At 41.4% G+C, this 21,155-nt stretch overlaps 1 protein-coding gene across 1 annotated transcript; it reads right to left on the reverse strand.

Moving 5' to 3' along the window:
• Positions 1-19,317: 19,317 nt before the first annotated feature.
• Positions 19,318-20,746, reverse strand: LOC147626509 (uncharacterized). The gene is made up of 2 exons (XM_086816935.1): positions 20,469-20,746; positions 19,318-20,222 (listed from the first exon to the last, which is right to left on the reverse strand). The coding sequence occupies exon 2, from the start codon at positions 19,882-19,884 to the stop codon at positions 19,324-19,326; it is 561 nt and encodes a 186-aa protein (XP_086673061.1). The 5' UTR covers positions 19,885-20,222; positions 20,469-20,746; the 3' UTR covers positions 19,318-19,323.
• Positions 20,747-21,155: the final 409 nt, after the last annotated feature.

Consider the following 21,155-nt stretch of genomic DNA (forward strand, 5'->3'; position numbering starts at 1 on the left):
GGTTAAATGCAAAATGATGATTTTCACAAATTTATCAGCACAATTTTACCAGAAATTACATTAAATCAAGGGTAACCAATTTGTACGGGATGGTTGGAGTATCAAACCAACTCCGATTTTCAATCTGAAGCTATAGGGATCTGTATCAGATACCTAATGGTTAATTTGAACCCTCAATTACACCAAAATACAGTGATTAGCACTGATTAATCACTGATTAGTAAATTAATGCTCTATTTTGTGTGCAAAAAACAGAGTATGCGGGGAGTCTAGATCTGGTGCCTTCCACTTCAAATGAGCTCAAATGCTTTCAAAGGCATCAATAGCAATGAGTCTAGTAGAGGATTAAGCCAAGAAACACAAGATTTGACCAAATAATGAAAGCTTAATCTCTGTTTTACCAAAGTCACCTGCTGCAGATTTGATGAAGAGCTTTGATCTCAATGTAGACTTGATGAAATTGAATTCTGTCTTCACCAGCTTGTAGAGCATGCTTGATTACCCCTTGGGCTAGGAGGAATTGAATCAATTTGAACTGATGAAGTGGCAATGTCAAGAACTGCAGAGAAAAAAGGCGCCGGTGAAAAACGCGAAATCTCCTGAATGCTTTGGCGGTTTGCTGTGCCGTTTCGATGAGCTAGTAGCCAGGGGTGTTGGCTAGCTTGTGCTAGAAGCTTGTGCCCTAATTTAGAGTGTGCAAGGTGCTAGAGATCCTCCACTGGCTGGGGGTGAAGGGGAAGATGAAAAACTCACTAAAAATTGATTTTTTTGCTAATTACCTACTAATCCTAATTAATTCACTAATGGGCTCATAAATCTGATTGATTCTAGGCATGGCTCTGATACCATGTTGAAATTTGAGCATAATTATGAGCTATGGTGGATCATACACTAGAATCAACATCATTAACAAAGTGATTAGCAAATGATTAAGACGTAATTAGTGACAAATAGATTAATGTAGGCATGGATACTCAAAAACCAAGAAATTCTCATTAGGGCTATGCCTCAATTTATAGAGTTTACATCAAGCATCAAATCCCATTCATTTCTCCATGATTCACTCCACCTCTTTTCCCTAATTCTCTCCACCTCTTCACTTTTCCTAGAATATCTCCCTGAATAACTCCACACTTCCCAGAATATCTCCACACTTCCTAAATCTTCTCATGCTACCCTTTATTCTCTCCCAGTAGATTCTTCTCACCTTTTCACAGGTTCTTTCACATTTACTCAATCTCTTTTACAGCCTCTAACCAAGGGCTTGTTCCCACACACACCCTATTCACTTGTATTTTTCAACATTCACGACGTGAAACACACCTGTGAAAAAAGCAAGATTAACATTTCACGGCGTTAAACGCATTTGCATTTCACGGCGTGAGGTAGAACTTCCATTTCATGCTGTGAAACACAATTCATGATGTGAAACATCAGTCCGACAGAAAACTGAGCATAACAATCGGACTAGTGAATTGGTGAACTGCACTCTCATGCACTTGAGGTTGAGAAAACTTATTGGAGACGACCCTACCCTTTACGATAGTGCATCCAATTACCCAGGATCTTCCTGCCAGAAAAAGTGTTGGTTCACACCACTTGGCGAGCACTCAATTGAGTGTTGCAGCTTAGAGAAATCTGACCATTGCAGACACCAGTAGAGAATAATCCATGGAAGAAGAAGGTTCTCCAAACTTGGAGAGGAAGGGAATACCACTTCTCCTATGAAATCCACTGGAATCTTTGATATGGCCAAAGGATTCTTTAGTCTCCAACCTGGCACAGATGATGAAGCTCAATTTGTGGGCAAGGGTTTGTCCACAACGAGCACAGGACATGGTCAAACTAGACTTACCAACACCTATAGCCCTAACATATGGCCCCAAGAATACTAATACCTGGGACTTAGTGGAATGACCCCTAGGGTTAGGTGAGACAAGGAGAATGTGGTCAAATTATGTCAAATCTTCTTCCCCGCATCTGAGGAAGTGGAGGTTGACATTAAGATGGCTGAAGCAGAGCGTCAATTGCAACTTCTGAGCTTAAAAAGGCAAGAGCTCGATATGCGTAGAATGGCGGTGGAATGGAGGGAAATTGATAATTTACTTTTATTATGTGGCAAGGAATCAAAAACATCTAGGGATGCCATGAATAACATGGGGATGGGACTGACAGAAGGAGGGATACTAGCCCTAGAACCCATAAATGAGGAACCCAAAGATGAGGAAGACCTTGAAATGCAAGAAGAAGTGGACGATCTACCTAGGGTATTTTCCACCAGGAGAAGAGGATCGGCTCTACACAAGGGAGAAGATACATGAAATGATCAATAATCTGACATTCTTGTAGAGTATGGAACTCTTAATTCAACAAGGTGAACTGAGGCCGCTAATGATAAGCTAGGTGATGAGGAATTTCCTGGACCTAGCTGTAGACCCTAATTGGATATAGAAGGACCTATGCACACCGAGGACGAGGTCTGGGTAGGGGGGATGACTCCTCGGAGGCCAATAGTGGATCCCCACACAGATCTAAATATGGCCATAAGGGTGAATTTGTTGAATATGGCTGCGAAAATAGACAGAGGTATGGTTAGGGAATTGGGAAGTGCCCTGGATTCCAAACCATCTCATATGAAGCCACACACCATTTCAAAACTTGTGCAAAAGTTCCTAGGAGAGATGGGGATCCAATCCAACACCTAGAGATCTTTGAGTCAACATGTGAAACATGTGGACCGGTAAACGATATGACCATGATACATGCCTTTTCTCTAACTCTAGAAGGGAAGGCCCACCAGTGATATTGAACCTTAAAGCCTAAGAAAAAAGTCAATTTCACATGATTTAAGAAGAATGTCTTCATACCAAGCTTGTCTCGAAGTGGTGATAGATGGAGTCCTGTGGCTCAGCTCCATAACATCAAGAAAAAGGAAAATGAATCCATGAGGGATTATGTTTCTTGACTCAAGCACTTAAACTCAAGATGCAAATTTAGGAAAAGGCTAATTGATCAATTATTGCCCTGTTTCAGAAGAGGAGTACAAGATTATAAGATGCATGATTATTTGGTGCTAGCCTGATCGGCTACTCTGGATACTTTTTGTAAGTTGGCTATCGAGTATGAAGATAACATGCTTCCAAAAGATGCCAAGGAAGCTTTGGTAGTAGTAGCATCACGAGTCTCTACTCATCAAGACGCAGTTGGCAACATGACAGTTGAAGAACTCAGTAATGCCATCTTGGAGAAGCTAAAAACAAGGGATGATAGGGAAACATCAGGGAATGCCCATCTCTACCATGGAGAGAGTTAATTTGGTGCTTAATCTGTAGACAAAATCATACAAGCACTAAATGTCCTCACCTTAAAAACCGAGACAGTTGCTCTATTGTGCTCATTGTCAAAGACTAGGGAACAACGATACTGCCATGTGTAGATACTCGAGGATCTAACCTTAGAATAACAACCAATAGCAGCGGACTTCATCGAATAGCAGAGTGTCCCTTAAAAAATGTAGCTAATACTAGTCAACCTCAGCCAATAGCAGTGTAGACCAACCCCATGCCAACTCTTTCCTGTATTAAGGGCGGTGTTAATCATCTGATCAAGGATTGCCCTTATCGCAATGACACTACTTCTATATCTAACCATGCCACCATCAAGACCATAAGTGTCCAGCTTGGAAATTGCACGCCAGTGAATGTCCTAACACGTGCACAAGTGAAACAAGTGGATAAAGGGAAAAACCCAGGACTTATTTTACAACTTCTAAGACTGGGAGAAGGGGAAGAGAAAAAAAGGTGGGCAAGGGTGACACCTTAGTTGTTTGAGAAAGATACCATTGACACCGCTCTACCCAGTCAGATTAGGGAGGGGATCAAGTGCTGAGGCTGGATGAGCAAGCCTGGAACTAATCGTTGTTAACAATCCTAAAATGGGATTGATCATGGTGAAGGACATAGATTAAGCATAAGATTAAGGTGGATTAAACCACACCAAGAACTCCATATAACTAGAGAGAGAGAGAGAGATTGCACACTCAATACTATTCCCTTGTATTTCATATCACAATGAACCATACAATGATATAGGCTTTCTAGCCTTATCCCACTTTACACATCATCATCCATGTGGCACTCCCTTTTCCACTCTTTTGGTCAACTCTCACACACCATGCAATATTACATGTGGCATTCCTATCTCACCACAATATCTTGCACCTCAAGGGTGCTTTCCCACATAACACAACACCACGATTACATCTCTCAACACCTCCTCTTAATCGAGGTGTTCCACAACTCACCTATTACCCATCACCCATATCAATGTAGCATTGCACAACCGTAAACGCTACCTCTCAACACTCCCCCTCAATGATACATTGAAGTGTCCATCAACCAAACATGTGTGCGCGTGTCTACCATCTTAGACACCTAGTCCATTTTGAGTCGAATCGCTCACAGCGGAACCACTGAGTCCGATTTGAACATGGAAGTTCGGGTGGGAACCAACCCATGCGCATGCACCTCACACGTGCATCGCTCTTGCACACATCACGCAACAACCATTTCCAGCTTCTAGGTGAGCTCGGGCAGGGCGACCCTCATACCATGGGTGAATACAAAATTTTGTTGTTTTTTTTTTGAGCATGCATGCTCGTGGACGATTGTCCATCATCATATTTGGGTGAAAAATAAAATTACAAACCCCTTGGTCGTAACCGGGCAGGGGACCCTCGATGTGTTCACCCTCGATGTGTGTGTCATCTTCCTCCTCACGACTGCTTCTGCACCGTGCCTCCTCTTGCTTCTTCCATGGCGACCTGCATTCTCTTCTTTTGAAAAAAAACTACACGGCGCTTCTCTTTTCGTGCACTTCTTTCACACCTGTGCACGGGCCGTGGTGGGTGGCCCTCATCCCCCCACTCTGAATCTCTCTCCTCCACATGCTACTCTGGAGCTATCTCCTCTCTCGGTTGTTGCAACCATGGCTGTGTTTGCCTCGCTACCACACTGCCACGAGTTGCCTTTTTTCTTACTGAATTTTCAATGTTGAATCGGACTGCTGCCGCCTCTTGCCTGCGAGTGTTTTGTTGACTGGTGGTGACGATTGCTATTCCTCACTGCTTTCTTTGCAGTCGACTGTGGCCTGCTCTCTAGCCACGCTTGCCTATTTCTCCATGGCTTTCTTATACGCTTGCGTGTTTCTACCATATAGCGAGTTGCCACCTCTCATGGTTGTTGAATGTGTAAGACTTATCTAACACAGATTTGGACTTACCGGCTTGATGTCCAAGCTCTCTATTTATGTAACTTCTTTTAGTTACAACTCTTTGCCTCCTTAACCTCTTTCATGAGGTTATTGTAGCCATTGTATGGCCACCATTAGAATCCCCACAACAAGATCTACATGCATGCTACCATCTTGCATGCAATCAAAGGTTCTTTCAATTTGCTTCTCTATTCCAAGAAGCCTCCAAGCTGAAAAACACTTATGTGAAAGCCCTAGTCACTTCCATCACCACTTGCCCATCTTCCATGAGCGATTACATGAGCCATGCCCTTACAACATGCTCCAACATGAGCTGCAAATCAGCCCATCACAGCTTGCCATCACTTGACAAGCATGCACCTCCTCCACAAGCAAAGAACCTTGGGATTCTTCCATCCCATCAAGCAACCCTTATCAAAAAATGAGCATTCTCCTATGCTCAAACACAAAACTTTGAGGCAAAAGTTCACAAAACCAACCTTCTTGAGGCATAATCAGTAGCATATCTTCTCTTGGCAGCTTCTCCTTGACGATGATGAAGACTCCATAGCCTTCATAATGCTGAAATCTCCATTTTCAACTTCCTTGATGATAAGCAAGCTCTCCATGTTGCAAAACTCCATTTGCAACTCTTTTGGGCAACTTCTACGCAACCTCCTTGTTGCAAATCTCCTCTCAAACTTGAGAATGGTAGCTCCAAATCTCTCTCAAATCCTCACAAATGCAAATCCAAATGATAATATGAGTGTGCATATTTTTTTTTCTTTTCATAATAAGTTGAAAATAATGCTTAATCAAAGAAACACACAACCAAGCTAATATACATAATAAACACCATGACCAAGAGCCCACCCAAGCTCTGATACCATGTTAACAATCTTAAAATGGGATTGATCATGGATAAAGGAAATAGATTAAGTATAAGATTAAGGTGGATTAAACCACACTAAGAACTCCATAACTAGAGAGAGAGAGATTGCACACTCAACACTATTCCCTTGTATTTCATATCACAATGAACCATACAATGATATAGGCTTTCTAGCCTTATCCCACTTTACACATCATCATCCATGTGGCACTCCCTTTTCTACTCTTTTGGTCAACTCACACACACCATGCAATATTACATGTGGCATTCCTATCTCACCACAATATCTTGCATCTCTAGGGTGCTTTCCCACATAACACAACACCACGATTACATCTCTCAACAATCGTTAAGATGGCAGACGGAACATCCCCAAGGCAAATGGGGCCATTGAAAGACGTTAAGCTCAAGGTCTTTTCATTCCATTACCTTCATGCATTTGTTGTAATGGACTTTTTGTGCCAGCCAAATTCATTTGATATTATCTTGGGTAGACCCTTCATGAGGGAAGTCAAGGTGGTGCACAATTAGACCAAGTGTATATACGAAAGGATTTGCAAAGGACAAGGCATTAGACCAAGTGTATATATGAAAGGATTGGGCATTATACCAAGTGTATATACGAAATAATTCACAAATTTTGAAGATCGATCTCCATATGTGGAAGGAACACCCTGTGGAGGGAAAATTGTTTGGAGATGATTTGGTCACAATAGAAAAAACCACATCCTTACAAGTCTGACAACCAGTTAAAGAACACTCACGTGAGGAGGAAGAGAACGAGATGTACGCGTCACTTCCACATCCAGACTTTAGTGAAAACTTTATGCATGTACTTTCCACCATAGATGTGTTACCCCTAAAGGAACAAAGTATGTTAAATCAAGAACCATTCCCACTACCTCAGTGCACACGGTGGATGTGCAGCTCATGGAAGAAGAAACAGAGGATGAAGCCTCAAGCATAGAAGGGCATGGGAAATGGTAAAAACAAAAGAGGTATATCGCTCGATGCAATGCCCTGTTTGCGAGTTAAACCCACGGATGCCTAGTCGCTAAGATATCTTAAGGTCACTAAGGTGCACAATGAGTTCTCTAAAAGCTGGGGTGATTAGTTGAGTAAGATCACCTTGGAAGGAAAATGAGAAGAGAAAACTACTCTTTAAGAGCCTGATCTACCTATACTTACTAAGGCTGGAAGAAGAAAACCAAATAAGGCTCTGGCTGAAGCCGAGCGAGAGGCAAGGAAGGTGATGGCTTGAAAACGAGGATGATGAGGACAACAAGCTAGACCTACTCTCAGTGCCATACCATTTCAAAACTTACACCATTGATGAGCAGAAAGTAGTCCAACTCTAATGGACAAAAGAGTGAAGGAGAATGTCTAGTCCATGTCTTATAACACACTAGTAGAAGTTAAAGAGGTAGACATTGCTGGGCCAGGGGAGAATCCCAAACCTGTCTACATTGCTAATGACTTGACTACTACTAAAGAAAAAGAGATCATCGCTCTATTGAAGGAATTCAAGGATTGTTTTGCTTGGAAATACACTAAAATGAAGGGTGTACCACCCAACGTGGTTCAACACACTATTTTGATCATGGAGGGATCAAGACCATCCAAGAAAAAACCTTACCAGATGAATCCTAAATATGTAGCTATTATAAAGGAGGAAATTGACAAACTCATAGCTGCAAATTTCATCTACGAGATTGAGAACACAGATTGGCTATCGCCAATTATGATCGTGCCACAGAAGAATGTGAAGCTAAGAGTGTGTGTTGATCTCAAAAAGGTCAATGCAACTACTAGGAAAGACCACTAGCCATTACCATATACAGAGCATGTATTAGAACGGCTAGTAAGTGAATAAGCCTATAGCTTCTTAGATGGTTTTTAAGGCTAATTGCACAAAGTCACAACTCGCAAGGTTCTTCAAGTAGGACTATGGTGGCCAAAATTGTTCAGAGACGCCATAGAATTTGTGAGAGATGTGAAGAATGTCAACGGTTTGCTATTCTGCAGTGAAAAGACAGGATGCCACTTGCCCCTATAATTGTGAGACAACCTTTTGAGAAATGGGGCATTGATTTTGTTGAACCCATTAATCTAGTAGCGCATCTATCATAAGCTTGATATGTGATCGTAGAGCCACAACTTCCCACCAAGTGCGAAGAGGTAAGAGCCTCTAAAAAAGTTGATGCTCGAACTACAACCAAGTTCTTGTATGAACAAATTATTTCCAGATTTGGCTGCCCACGCTAGAATTAGTAAGTGACCAGGGATCACACTTCATCAATGAGGTGATTGAACATTTACTCATAGGATTTCTTGTGGTACATAAAAAATCATCACCTTATTATCCACAGGTAAATGACCAAGATGAGAGCACTAACACTACCATACTTCAAGACCAAGAAAGTAATGAAGTAATCCAAGATCAATCATTATGAAAGCTAAGAATAAACATGAGTGACCAACTATGAAGCAAATCCTGTAAGGATGAGATCATCCACATATAGCACAATGATACAAATATCACCATTAGAGAGAAAGACATAAAGGTTTAAATCTGGAAAAGCTCTCTCAAAGCCAAGTCAAGTCAAGAAGGCATTAATCTTCTGATACCAAGCACGGGGTTCTTGTTTGAGAACATATAATCTCAAATCTTGGAGGTTGCTCAACATATACCTCCTCCTCTAAATCTTCATTCAGCAAAGCAATTTTAACATCCATATGAAAGACAGGCCATCCAAAATGAACAGCCAAGGCTAAAACAATCTGAATGGTGGTTGTTATGGCCTATTGCACCTCCCAAGAGAACTCCACACATTCATCAATGGAATAATCAATAGACAACAACTATCATAGGGTACTTACCAATGCTTTGAGCTGACGTCCCTTGAGGCTCTCCAAGCTTGCTTCTTGTAGAAGCTCCAATCCTCCAATATCCACCTCCACTCTATAACCGTGGAGTCGCTCACACCACAATGTAAGGCAATCGTCCTCTCACTCTCCACACACAAGAATAGAAAGATACATGCACTAGAGTACACACACACACTCTCTCTCTCTCTCTCTCTCTCTCTCTCTCTCTCTCTCTCTCTCATTCACAAGACAAGACAAGAGCTCTCGTAGCACAAAGGGGCATTGTGTCTTTCCATTATGAGAAATTGTCTTATATATAACTGGCCCTTATTCACACTTGGCCACCCAAAACTTACTAGCTAAAGCCTTGGTTGGCCAATATCTCATAATTTACAACCTTTATAGTGCCATTACATAACACTTATTAATGTCCTAAAAGGGAAGAGCATATTTGTTAATCCAAAGTGGGATTAACATCCCCCTACTGATGTAGGTTCTATCCTCGGAACCTTTTACCGAGGTCGAAAGACCTGGTCCGAACTCATGTTTGTAGATGTTTTGGCGTGATTGAAGCTTTTTGAGGGTTCTTCTGAATGCCGAGTGGGAAGTACAGAACCCAATGTCGATCATATCTTTGAATTTGATATGCATGTATCCTGGTAGACACCTGAGGTGATGGTAGTATAGCATCATCCCTCATTCTTTCGGGCCTTTGTTCATGTTGAAGCAAAGGTTTTCTCCATTATGCCCATCATAGTTTTCTTTGGGCTGGTCGATTAGAACCACAATCAATTTTAGAAATCGAACCATAGCCACTATGTTTGGGCTAGGCCCATCATAGCTTTCTTTGGGCTAGTCGATTAGAACCACGGTTAATTTCAAAAATCAAACCGCAGCCACTATAACTGGATTTCAAATTCTTCACCACCATGATCAAATCCATGTGAGCATCTGATTCCTTTGAATGAATATATCTAGAAACTGCGAGGGTGAAAACTTTGGAAAGTTATAGCATACATGGGAGTCTCACTGCTTTTCTTCTTTAAACTCTAATCGCGTGAGTCTTCTCTTGATAAGCATGTACAGTGGGTTTACTCTTTTGTTTGGTTCAGAGCTTTTATATTCCCAACTCTATTTTGGTATTGTGAGGTACTCCTTGTGCTAGCAATCAGGTTGTACTCCAAAGTCTTCCAGGTAGGGGTTGTCACCATCTATTTCTATTACATAATATCCACCCTATGTATGCATTAGATGTAGCTTTTGCCACCTATGGAAACAATAACTGATCATAAATGTTACCACCCAAACTTCTAGTAGATCGGCTAGGTGTAGGTTTGCTAGCTTTGTGTGCCAAGCCACATTTTCCCACAAGGTGCCTTCCCCACCCTCAGTAGCAATTCTTCCATGTCTAGCATTAGGGCTCGAGGAACACTCTGTTTCCGCCTCGACCCTATTGTGGAGTAGGCTTCTGGTAGGATTCGTTGTGTTGGCTCAAACGGGGTGATCTGCATGAGCACTTGGAACACCAATTTCGGCTTCAAGAGTGGGTTCCCTACTTAGATCAGGCCTTTGTATTTTGGCTAACAATGATTCCAATAAATTTTTATGAGTGAATGGAGTTATGTCATCCTGTAAGGGTAGATTACCCACCTTATCAAGTGGCATGGGTGGAGATACACTCGTTTTACCGGCGGCAACTCCTCTAGGTCAAGAATGTTAGTGGGAAATTCAACAGGGGGAAGCGAGTAACGATAGAAGATACATTCTGCCTCATTTTTGTTAGTAGGAGATACACTAGGATAAGGATTTAGGCTTACTTGAGATGGATGTAAACACGAGGTAAGTTACTGAGGTTGAGGGTCCAGGAGTTTCCTCTTGCCCTTCCCCTAAATGGGGTGGAGGTTGGGGAGGTTTCACAATCTTCATAAATTCATGGAGGTTTGTGATCTCTTCTGGGGCAATATTTGAATATTCAATATGTTCACTATCAAAATCATAAACGACATTGGTGAGCATTGCCTCTATATATTTATGTTATTTTCTATATAGTTTTATGATACCCAAGGGATGATAGAATCTATATTTAGATAGATTTAGATATTGATGGGAATCATAAACCTTAACCCACCTATGGCTAATTACCCACACTGGTAGCTGCGAGCAACAACCTCGTAGTTGGCCGGTGTGGATAGCATGTCATCGGGCATGAACAGGTTGAGTTTGTTGACACTATCATCTAGGATGGCCGATTCTTGCAGCACCTGATGCCAACTTCGAAGATTGAGCACTATGAGTTGTAGTTGGAAAAAGAAAATGTCAGCAGGATTAGTTAGTATCCTACTCTCGTGACTCTCTAGAATTCGCTCCATTGCTTTAATCTTGGCACTAATACTCTCATTCATCTCTCTTAACTTTTATGCATGTGCTTTGTTTAGAAGTTCTCACTCACTTCCTTGAGCTCTTTGGTTAGTGGCAGTATTTTCTTCCTTGAGCTCTTTTATTTGTCTAGAAAAGCTTTCTTCTTTAGCTTGAAAGGTGGCATGAGCTTCCTTAAGTTGGGTCATGTGGTACGCGTCCTATTCTTTATTATGTGCCTCTTCTTTTTGGAGCTTCTCTTTTGCTTGTTCTAGCTGCATGCTAAGGGCCTCATTTTCCTTGTGTCTCTTGACAATTGTTTTGCTCAGCAGCATGTTATGCTCCTCCAATGCTGTTATCTTTTCTTCTCAATACACTGCTTCCTTTAAACCTTTTACAATTATATGTTTGTGTGTGGCCTTAGCTGTAACTAGCTATTCTTTCAAGGCTTATACTTGGCTTGTGGTGGTTGTGATATTCTTCCATAGCTCAGTATGCCTGTTATGTAGTACGTGTGGCCACCTTTGATTGGTGGGACTTGAGGTAGTGCTCCATTTCCTTTTTTAGATACCATGCCCAATCATCTTCCTTCTCCTCATGCACTATGGCTATTATGTGAAGAGGTAAGCGGTTGTATCTGTCCACCACCAACTTTATCTGCATGATCATAGACATGGCCCAGTAGGCTCTCTCATCAACCTCTTCCTTGATGTTCTCATTTTTTTCCTCATTAGAATTGTATGAGATCTTCTCTAACATATCCTCTACTGGCATCTGGTCAATGTGATGGAGATGTGATAAGACCGAAGGTGGCAATTGAAGTGTCTCTCTGATCATATTCTCTATGATATGTACTTGCTCCTTGGATCCATCAGGCTTTGTGATGGTTCCTCATTTGGTATTCTTGTTGTATGATTTGAGGTACTCTACACATAGTGTTTGATTAAAGGAGGTCTTGGGGAGTACCTCAGCCATCTTGCCCAAGCTCACCTTCTCCACCTTGTATTGGACATTTGTGTCTTCTAGAATTTTGAGGCACTTGGGGCTGTGGTACTAGAATTTTTGAGGCACTTGGGGCTGTGGTACTAGAAGAGAAAGTTTCCTTGTTCTATTTGGATATCTTCCTGCATCATTGTGCCCTTCAAGTCCTTGGCATAGGGACCTATGTGAGATTTGTGCAAAGATGCCCCCTCTTCTGTGAGTCCAGTGCTAGATCTTGATTTGCTCCTCTCTTCTTTTTTGTTGTAGGAGATCCGATGGCACTGGCTTAAGTAATTTCCAGGGTGTCTTCATACTCTGGATCGGAGTATTCATTGGAAGCCATCTATATCAAAATCAAGAGAGCGTCAGCCACCACTATTGACTAGTAGGAGTTCATGAGCTCTATGTACATGTGTGTTATACTGGCGTGAAATGGCAGGTTTTAATCTTTGATGTGAACATGTAAGATCCTCTCTAAGATGTGTTCGATGATCGGAATAGGGTTAGTACGGTGAGAAATGACATAGGTGCAGTGTTGTCTCGTGAATTAGGAGAGTTAGCATGTCACGGCGTGAAATGGTATTTCATTATGAAACAACATAGACATGAAAAAGTTATTCTGTGAAAGTGCAGAGTTATGCATTTCACAATGTGAATTGGGCAGACGTGTGAAAATGTAGGGGTGCATTTCACGACGTGAAAGTGTTAGTCCGTGAAAATGTAGGGGTGCATTTCATGACGTGAAAGTGTTAGTCCGTGGAAATGCAGGGGTGCATTTCATGACATGAAAGTTAGTCCATGAAAATTCAGGGGTGCATTTCACAACGTGAAAGGGAGTTAGTCAATTTGTGTTTGTTGTTAGCTCTTGTGTGGGTTTGATAACATTGTTAGAGAAAACCCTAACATTAGACAGGCTTGAGATGTGAAAATGGTGCAGCTATGAGATGGCAGTTTTTGGATCTCACGCCATGAAATAGCAAACTACTATTTCACGACTTGAGATCTCCTATGGCATTTAAAGTGTTTGGGACTAGAAGCATTAAAGTGCATGACTGTAAACGATGCAAAGTAGGAGAATTGAGATAAAAGAAATATCAAAAAAGAAAAAGAAAATAATCAATGCAAGCCTTATAGCATCGAGAAAACATGCGATAGATTTTCAAGCGTGATTCAGTTTATTTCTCATGAGAGGAAGATTGATGAGATTATTGAATCATCCACATGTAAGATTGATGAGCTCATACTTGAGAAATGGAAGTGGCAAAGTGTTGAGCTGAAGACGCGCATTCGATGGACAATCGGCTAAGTGAAGAAGATAATTTTTAAAGAAGATGAGTATATAAAGTGCAAGAAAAGGGGACGGTAAGCATTTTTATGATCTAGCCATCGATACGACAGCAGCTATCTTAATTGGGTATGCCATGTGGCAAGATGTGATTCGCTTGATCTTTGTGGCTGTTTCACAACGTGAATATGCATAGCTTTTCACAATGTGAACTTTTCACGGCGTGAAATGCTACAAAGCAGAGGTTTCACGTCCTGAAATGGTTGTTTTCCCTTATACATGCAAATGGTTGTACCCTAGATAGTTCTATATACTCAAACATTCCAAGGCCAAAAAACATGCATTTAGAGGAGGAGAACTGAGCACGTGAAATGTATGAACCTGTTGCATGACATGAAATGGGTTAGACATTTCACGGCGTGAAATGCTTAACCCTTTACCTTGTACCCATTGAAAATTGAAGTTATTTGCTTGGTAACTAGGTACTCCTTGTCCCCTTCCCTCTTTTTTATTTCCATGGGAACCAAGTTGGTACTTTGGAGCTTGTGGGTATGTGTTTTTGTAGGTGCTTTAGTTCTAAGTGTGAGAACTCCTTAGTTTTCCTTCATGTACTCCTCCATCCAGTGGAGGAGTACACCTACCAAATCTTCATGGTGAACCTATTGTTTTTCTTGTGCATGTTGGTTCACTTCAACATTACCTTTGTCTAGAACTCGACCCTTCTTAATCTCTTTGGTGGGTGACGTCTTGATTGTTGGTGTTGCACTCTCCTATTTACTTGGGTGAATGGTTTTCTTCCTCTAAACATGTTTTGGTGTTGCCTTAACACATGCTTTAGCTGGGTGTTGAGTCTGCTTGTGCCAGTGGCTCTCTTATGTTCTTTTGGAGGTAAACTCCACACTGGATTTTTTGTTGTTCCTTGGCACCCATACTGTCATGGCTCCTTCATAGTATCCCTACACTGCTAGTAAGTATTTTCTTACCCACCTCTTTTGACTGCTCAACTGTGCTCAAGCTTTATTAGGTTGCTGCTTTTCTACCCCTATTTTGGCTTCTTTGGCTCTTGTACTTATATTTGTTTCTCTGCCTAGACACCCCTAAGGTGTTATCATTATCATAATATCCTTGGGCTTTAAGCTGGGACTTGGGAATCCAATGTTGTCTTATTGGATACATATAGTTTTTTTATGGTAGTCCTCTTGAGTGGTGATGTTTGTTAGAGGTGGACACCTGTTCCATTGATCCTCCTGATTTGCTTGTCATTGGTTTCTCCATGTTGCATGTGATTATACAGTTGGTGGCACAAATACAGGATCTTCCTAGAATCATCTCCTCTTCCATTACTCCTGCAGGCATAACAAACACCTTCCCAACTGAGGGATTATTTCTTATGGAGATGTTAACATTCAAAAACCCCATGGTTTGTGTAACTGACAGATGCACACTGCAAGCCTGGGTGTTAGTTGCTTCTAGGTGGGGTTTATCCAAAGCTACCCAAGTTTCATAGGAAATCAAGTTGTGACTTGATCCCGTATCAATCAATGTAATGCTCTTTGTTTGCATAGCCTTTGTAGAGACATGTACACTGAGGCATGCAAGTTAAATATCTAAGTCATCATCCTCCTCAAGAAATGTGAGTGAAGCCATGTTTACATGTAGTGTTCTCCCTTGGAGTCTCATTTTTGTTTTGGCTTCTCTAGCCGTGGCTTCCACGTGAGCCTATCTGATTTTTTATTTTTCTAGCTCTTTCTTTTGTTTCAAAAGATGCTCTTGTGGGAGTATTTCTTGGGTCGGGGTTCTGTAATAGTTTTTTAATCTTGTTACTGATATAACCCTCCATTGCTACCCCATTAATAGTTTCGATTCTGACTGACCCTTGTGGGGTGATCTTGGACACTTTAAAAGGTCCTAACCCTCGGTATTTCAATTTCTTTTTCTTGGTGCTTCCAACACCATACATGAGAACAAGGTCCCCTTTTTCAAGTTCTTTATATTTTAGGTTATGGTCAAACCAATGTTTTCTCCATGGTTTCTCGACCATAAGCCCATGTGATGCAATTAGCCGTGTTTCATCCAGTTTTTCCAAGTTAATCAACCTCTCACTAATGCATTCTTTATCCTTTCCTGTACCACAATACGTAGGCTTGGAACTAGGAATTCCATAGGCATTACCACATCAATGCCATAAGTTAGACGAAAGGGCATATATCCCATTACTACCTTATACGATGTATGATAGGCCCATATTGTTGCAGTCAACTTATGTTCCCAATCCGCTCTACTGGCCTCTAAGGTCTTGGTAAAAGATAGCACATAGAATCTTGTTAGTGCTCTCATCTTGGTCATGTACCTGTGGATAATAAGGTGATGATTTTTTATGTACCACAAGAAATCCTGTGAGTAAATGTTCAATCACCTCATTGATGAAGTGTGATCCCTGGTCACTTACTAATTCTAGCGCGGGCAGCCAAATCTGGAAATAATTTGTTCATACAAGAACTTGGTTGTAGTTCGAGCATCAACTTTTTTAGAGGCTCTTACCTCTTCCCACTTGGTGGGAAGTTGTGGCTCTATGATCACATATCAAGCTTATGAGACAGATGCGCTACTAGATTAATGGGTTCAACAAAATCAATGCCCCATTTCTCAAAAGGTTGTCTCACAATTATAGGGGCAAGTGGCATCCTGTCTTTTCACTGCAGAATAGCAAACCGTTGACATTCTTCACATCTCTCACAAATTCTATGGCATCTCCGAACAATTTTGGCCACCATAGTCCTACTTGAAGAACCTTGCGAGTTGTGACTTTGTGCAATCGACACTTGATCGTAGCCAATCTGTGTTCTCAATCTCGTAGATGAAATCTATAGCTATGAGTTTGTCAATTTCCTCCTTTATAATAGCTACATATTTGGGATTCATCTGGTAAGGTTTTTGCCTCGATGGTCTTGATCCCTCCATGATCAAAATAGTGTGTTGAACCACCTTGGGTGGTACACCCTTTATTTTAGTGTATTTCCAAGCAAAACAATCCTTGAATTCCTTCAATAGAGCGATGATCTCCTTTTCTTTAGTAGCAGTCAAGTCATTCGCAATGTAGACAGGTTTGGGATTCTCCCCTGGCCCAGCAATGTCTACCTCTTTAACTTCTACTAGTGTGTTATAAGACATGGACTGGACATTCTCCTTCACTCTTTTGGCCGTTAGAGTTGGACTACTTTCTGCTCATCAATGGTGTAAGTTTTGAAATGGTATGGCACTGAGAGTAGGTCTAGCTTGTTGTCCTCATCATCCTCATTTTCGAGCCATCACCTTCCTTGCCTCTCGCTCGGCTTCAGCCAGAGCCTTATTTGGTTTTCTTCTTCCAGCCTTAGTAAGTATAGGTAGATCAAGCTCTTAAAGAGTAGTTTTCTCTTCTCATTTTCCTTCCAAGGTGATCTTACTCAACTAATCACCCCAGCTTTTAGAGAGCTCATTGTGCACCTTAGTTTGGTGGCCTCAATCTTTGCGAGTTCAACTTGCTACTTGAGAATGTAAGACTTGGTAGCGAGCTTGGTGGTGGCCTCCTTGACCTCAACCTTCCTTCGATTCTTGTAGGTATGGGTTTGTGCCTCTAGCTTGAACGTCTGTTGTTGGGTCCTTAGCGACTACGCCTTCACACACACTTTGCTACGTAGCAAAACGCTAGCAGCAAATAGTAGAGAGGCACAAGGTGCAACAAAAGAAATGAGCAGCGCAATTTTGACCACAAAAATATATTTAAAAAATCAAAGATAAGGATAGAATTTAAACCATTGTAAAAGTGGCCAATATGAGCACATGAGAGTGAGTGTGAAAATGAAGAGCAAATTCTTTGTAAAAATCTTGTAACCAAATGAGCATGCTAGCGCATGTGTGCATAAACAAAGCAAGAGTACATTTACATCAAATACAAGCATGCGTAAAGCACAAGTGCGTGAGATGATCACATTCCAAAGCATGACATCCACATACAATGCATCAAAGATACATAAGGAGATCAAATATAAAGCATTATGCAATAAAGAGAATCTAGTCCACATTAAAGAATCTCATCTTCTAGGGACATTGGGTTTGCACCTCTAAGTTGCAAAGTTACAGGGGGGTTATTCAAGTAGTGGTGTACTAGTCATCTCCAAACAATTGCCTCCCTTGGCATGTCTCCCAAGTTTGTAGGTTTACTTTCAAGGTAGGTGAATCTTTTTGCAAGTATATGTGGTTACTAGCCCAATCATGGACTAATGAGGCCTCCCTCATGAAAGGTATACCTAGAATAACATCATATGAGTTGGATTGTCATAGAACGTTCATAATGACCATAGTATGGAGAAATGTAAATGAAAAGACCTTGAGTTTGTCATTTCTCAATATACCCATTGGTCTCATCTTAGTTCCATGTACCATGTTCTCACAATTGGATCCTTCCTTTCCAATGATAGTTTTTCCCATGATTCATCATCTAATATGGCCCCGTCACTTGACTATCTTTAGGGGTAACTAGAATCAACAAGAATATATTGCTCATGTAGACTCAAAATTATTAGTTTTTTGACAAAGTTAGCAATGCTACGATAGAGAGTTGCATTAGTGTCATCACTTTCATAGTAGTGTCCCATTTTGGTCACTGGAATCTCACAGTTCTTTTCTTGCTCTTTTGGATTGATTTATTCCTTCAATGTAAAAGGCGAGTCACTTTCACGAGGGTCAAGTGATGCAATGATTCCTCTTTCTACCCAATCCTTGAGACCAAGACATAACCTAGGATTTCTCGACAATGATTCTAAAGGTGCTTCAACCATTACAGAAAGGATCAACATTAGTCCTTCCACATCTTTGGATGAATGAGAGATAAGTGTACTCCTTGATAACTAGAATATGACAACAAAGGGACAACGTCTAGTTGATCCATCGTGTCAAAGAATCAAGCAAGGGTAGGATTCAATTCATGACTTCTTTGTTTGTTCCTTCCTTTACTGGCTCTACAACATCAAGTCCGTCTGACAATCCTTCCTTGTGTGGGAGAGACTATATTAAAAGACCTTATTTGGGCTTGTTTGGATTTTTTCACTTCCTCTTAGCACTGCTAAAGCAAGGCCCTAGCCAATTCCAATCTCTCACTCTTCAACATTCAGATACTTCTCATCCCCTTGGGAGTAGTAGGCACATCACTTTTCTTTTTGCTTTGATATTTTAATCTTTGAGAATTAGATCCTCATAACTAGATTCAATTAAAGTGGTTTCCACTATATCTAGATCAAAGCCATCCTAAATGCTCACATGGTGATCTCCATTCCCAATCTTTTTACCTTTTCTTCTTTGCCCACACTTCCTAGCCGGCTTATCCGCTTCGCTTAGCCCGAAATTGACGTCTGATAATATTCACTATGACAAGATGAGAGATTAGACCCAAATCGCTATAAGACCCAAATCTTCCGATAGCTCCTTAGACATGCATTTCCTAGACCCAAATCTTCCGGTAGCTCCTTGCATAAAACTCTTCTAGGCTTTGAAGAGACCTAAAATCTTGTGGTAAGTCCATGTCAAGCTTCCATAGCTTTTTCAGTTTGCCTGAAGGAAGAAGGAAGCTTCGTGATTTTGCTGCGCCCCTTGCATAAAACTCTTCTAGGCTTTGAAGAGACCCAAAAGCTCCTGCAGCTCAGAGCACTCATCCATGTCAAGCTTCCGTAGCTTTTTCAGCTGCCCGAAGGAAGAAGGAAGCTTCGTGATTGCTGAGCCCCCTGCATAAAACTCTTCGACTTTCAAAAGACCCAAAATCTTCCGGTAGCTCCTCCAGCTTAGAGCACTCACCCATGCGAAGCTTCTGTAGCTTTTTCAGCTGCCAGAACGAAGAAGGAAGCTTCGTGATTGCTAAGCCCCCTGCATAAAACTCTTCTAGACTTTCAAGAGACCCAAAATCTTCCGATAGCTCCTCCAGCTGAGAGCACTCACCCATGCAAAGCTTCCGTAGCTTTTTCAGCTGCCCGAAGGAAGAAGGAAGCTCCGTGATTGCTGAGCCCCTTGCATAAAACTCTTCTAGACTTTGAAGAGACCCAAAATCTTCCGGTAGCTCCTGCAGCTCAGAGCACTCATCCATGTCAAGCTTCCGTAGCTTTTTCAGCTGCCCGAAGGAAGAAGGAAGCTTCGTGATTGCTGAGCCCCCTGCATAAAACTCTTCTAGACTTTCAAGAGACCCAAAATCGTCCGGTAGCTCCTGCAGCTCAGGGCACTCATCCATGTTAAGCTTCCGTAGCTTTTTCAGCTGCCCAAAAAGGAAGAAGGAAACTTCGTGATTGCTGAGCCCTCTGCATAAAACTCTTCTAGGCTTTCAAGAGACCAAAAATCTTCCGGTAGCTCCTCCAGCCTAAAGCAATGTTCCATGTCAAGCTTCCATAGCTTTTTCAGCTGCCTGAAGGAAGAAGGAAGCTTGGTGATTGCTGAGCCCCCTACATAAAACTCTTCTAGACTTTGAAAAGATCCAAAATCTTCCGATAGCTCTTTCTGCAGCCTAAAGCAATATTCCATGCGAAGCTTCCGTAGCTTTTTCAGATGCCCGAAGGAAGAAGGAAGTTTCATCTGTAAAGTACATGAATCAAAGTTCAACTTTTCAAAGACCAAAGTCTTCTAATAGTTGCAAATATTGTCAAATTTCAGCTGCTCAAAGGAAGATGGGAGCTTCATCATCAGTGTGCAAGCAAGGATTTTTTAAATTGAATTCTATCTTGTAAAATTATAGTTCACTTTTTAAAGTCGGATCTCATGAAATTACAAAAGTTTGAAGATCAAATCAAACATTAAAAAATAATAATTATGACTATATACCTCAAAGTACCTAGTGGACCGGAATTCCAGCACAGTAAGAAACTCCAGGTCTAATAATTCTTTAGAAGGAGCCCATCTCAACCACCTTATTTCCAATGCTTTTAGCCCCTCATCATCACACTCCAGATCTGTTCCATGCAAAAAAAGCAATCGTAAAGATCGCATTTGGGAAAGCAAACTCGCATTCAAGTTTTTCTGGGAAGTGGCAAGCCCACGGATTTGATCAAGACCCTGCAACCACAAACCAAACCATCATTGCATGGATCGTGTTTTATCGCTCATGTACTGTAGAAACAAGCTTCAAAACAACAAGTGCAAGTGCAAAGATGGAGAAAAATCATCGCTTTCCCGAAAGTATTCGGCACTCTGCCTGTCTTCACCAATCAAGAAGCAAGCCACATCTAGAAACATTTCCTTCTCATGCTTACTAAGAGCCTCAGAGCTAACCTTCAAACAAGTCAGAAATTCCTTCCTCACCCTAAGATGCCTACCAAGCACCTCCAGCGAAAGGGGAAGACTAGAGCATGCTTCACTTACTTTCTTTGCTAGATTTTCAAAACCTAGATCTGGCGAAGGCTTCTTGAAAGCATTCAGACACAAAAGTCTCGCAAGGACTCATCAAGGTCCATGCCTGGTACCTCGTAGAGTTCACCCCTGATGACATCAGAGAAATCATTGTTTGGTTCC

The sequence above is a fragment of the Cibotium barometz genome, chromosome 22, assembly GCF_041138505.1.
Source record: "Cibotium barometz isolate CiBa-2024 chromosome 22, ASM4113850v1, whole genome shotgun sequence".
NCBI lineage: Eukaryota > Viridiplantae > Streptophyta > Polypodiopsida > Cyatheales > Cibotiaceae > Cibotium > Cibotium barometz.

Bases quoted from the DNA above. Each gene is read 5' to 3' on its own strand.
- LOC147626509 (XM_086816935.1), bottom strand. From the start codon at position 19,884: ATGGATGAGTGCCCTGAGCTGCAGGAGCTACCGGACGATTTTGGGTCT.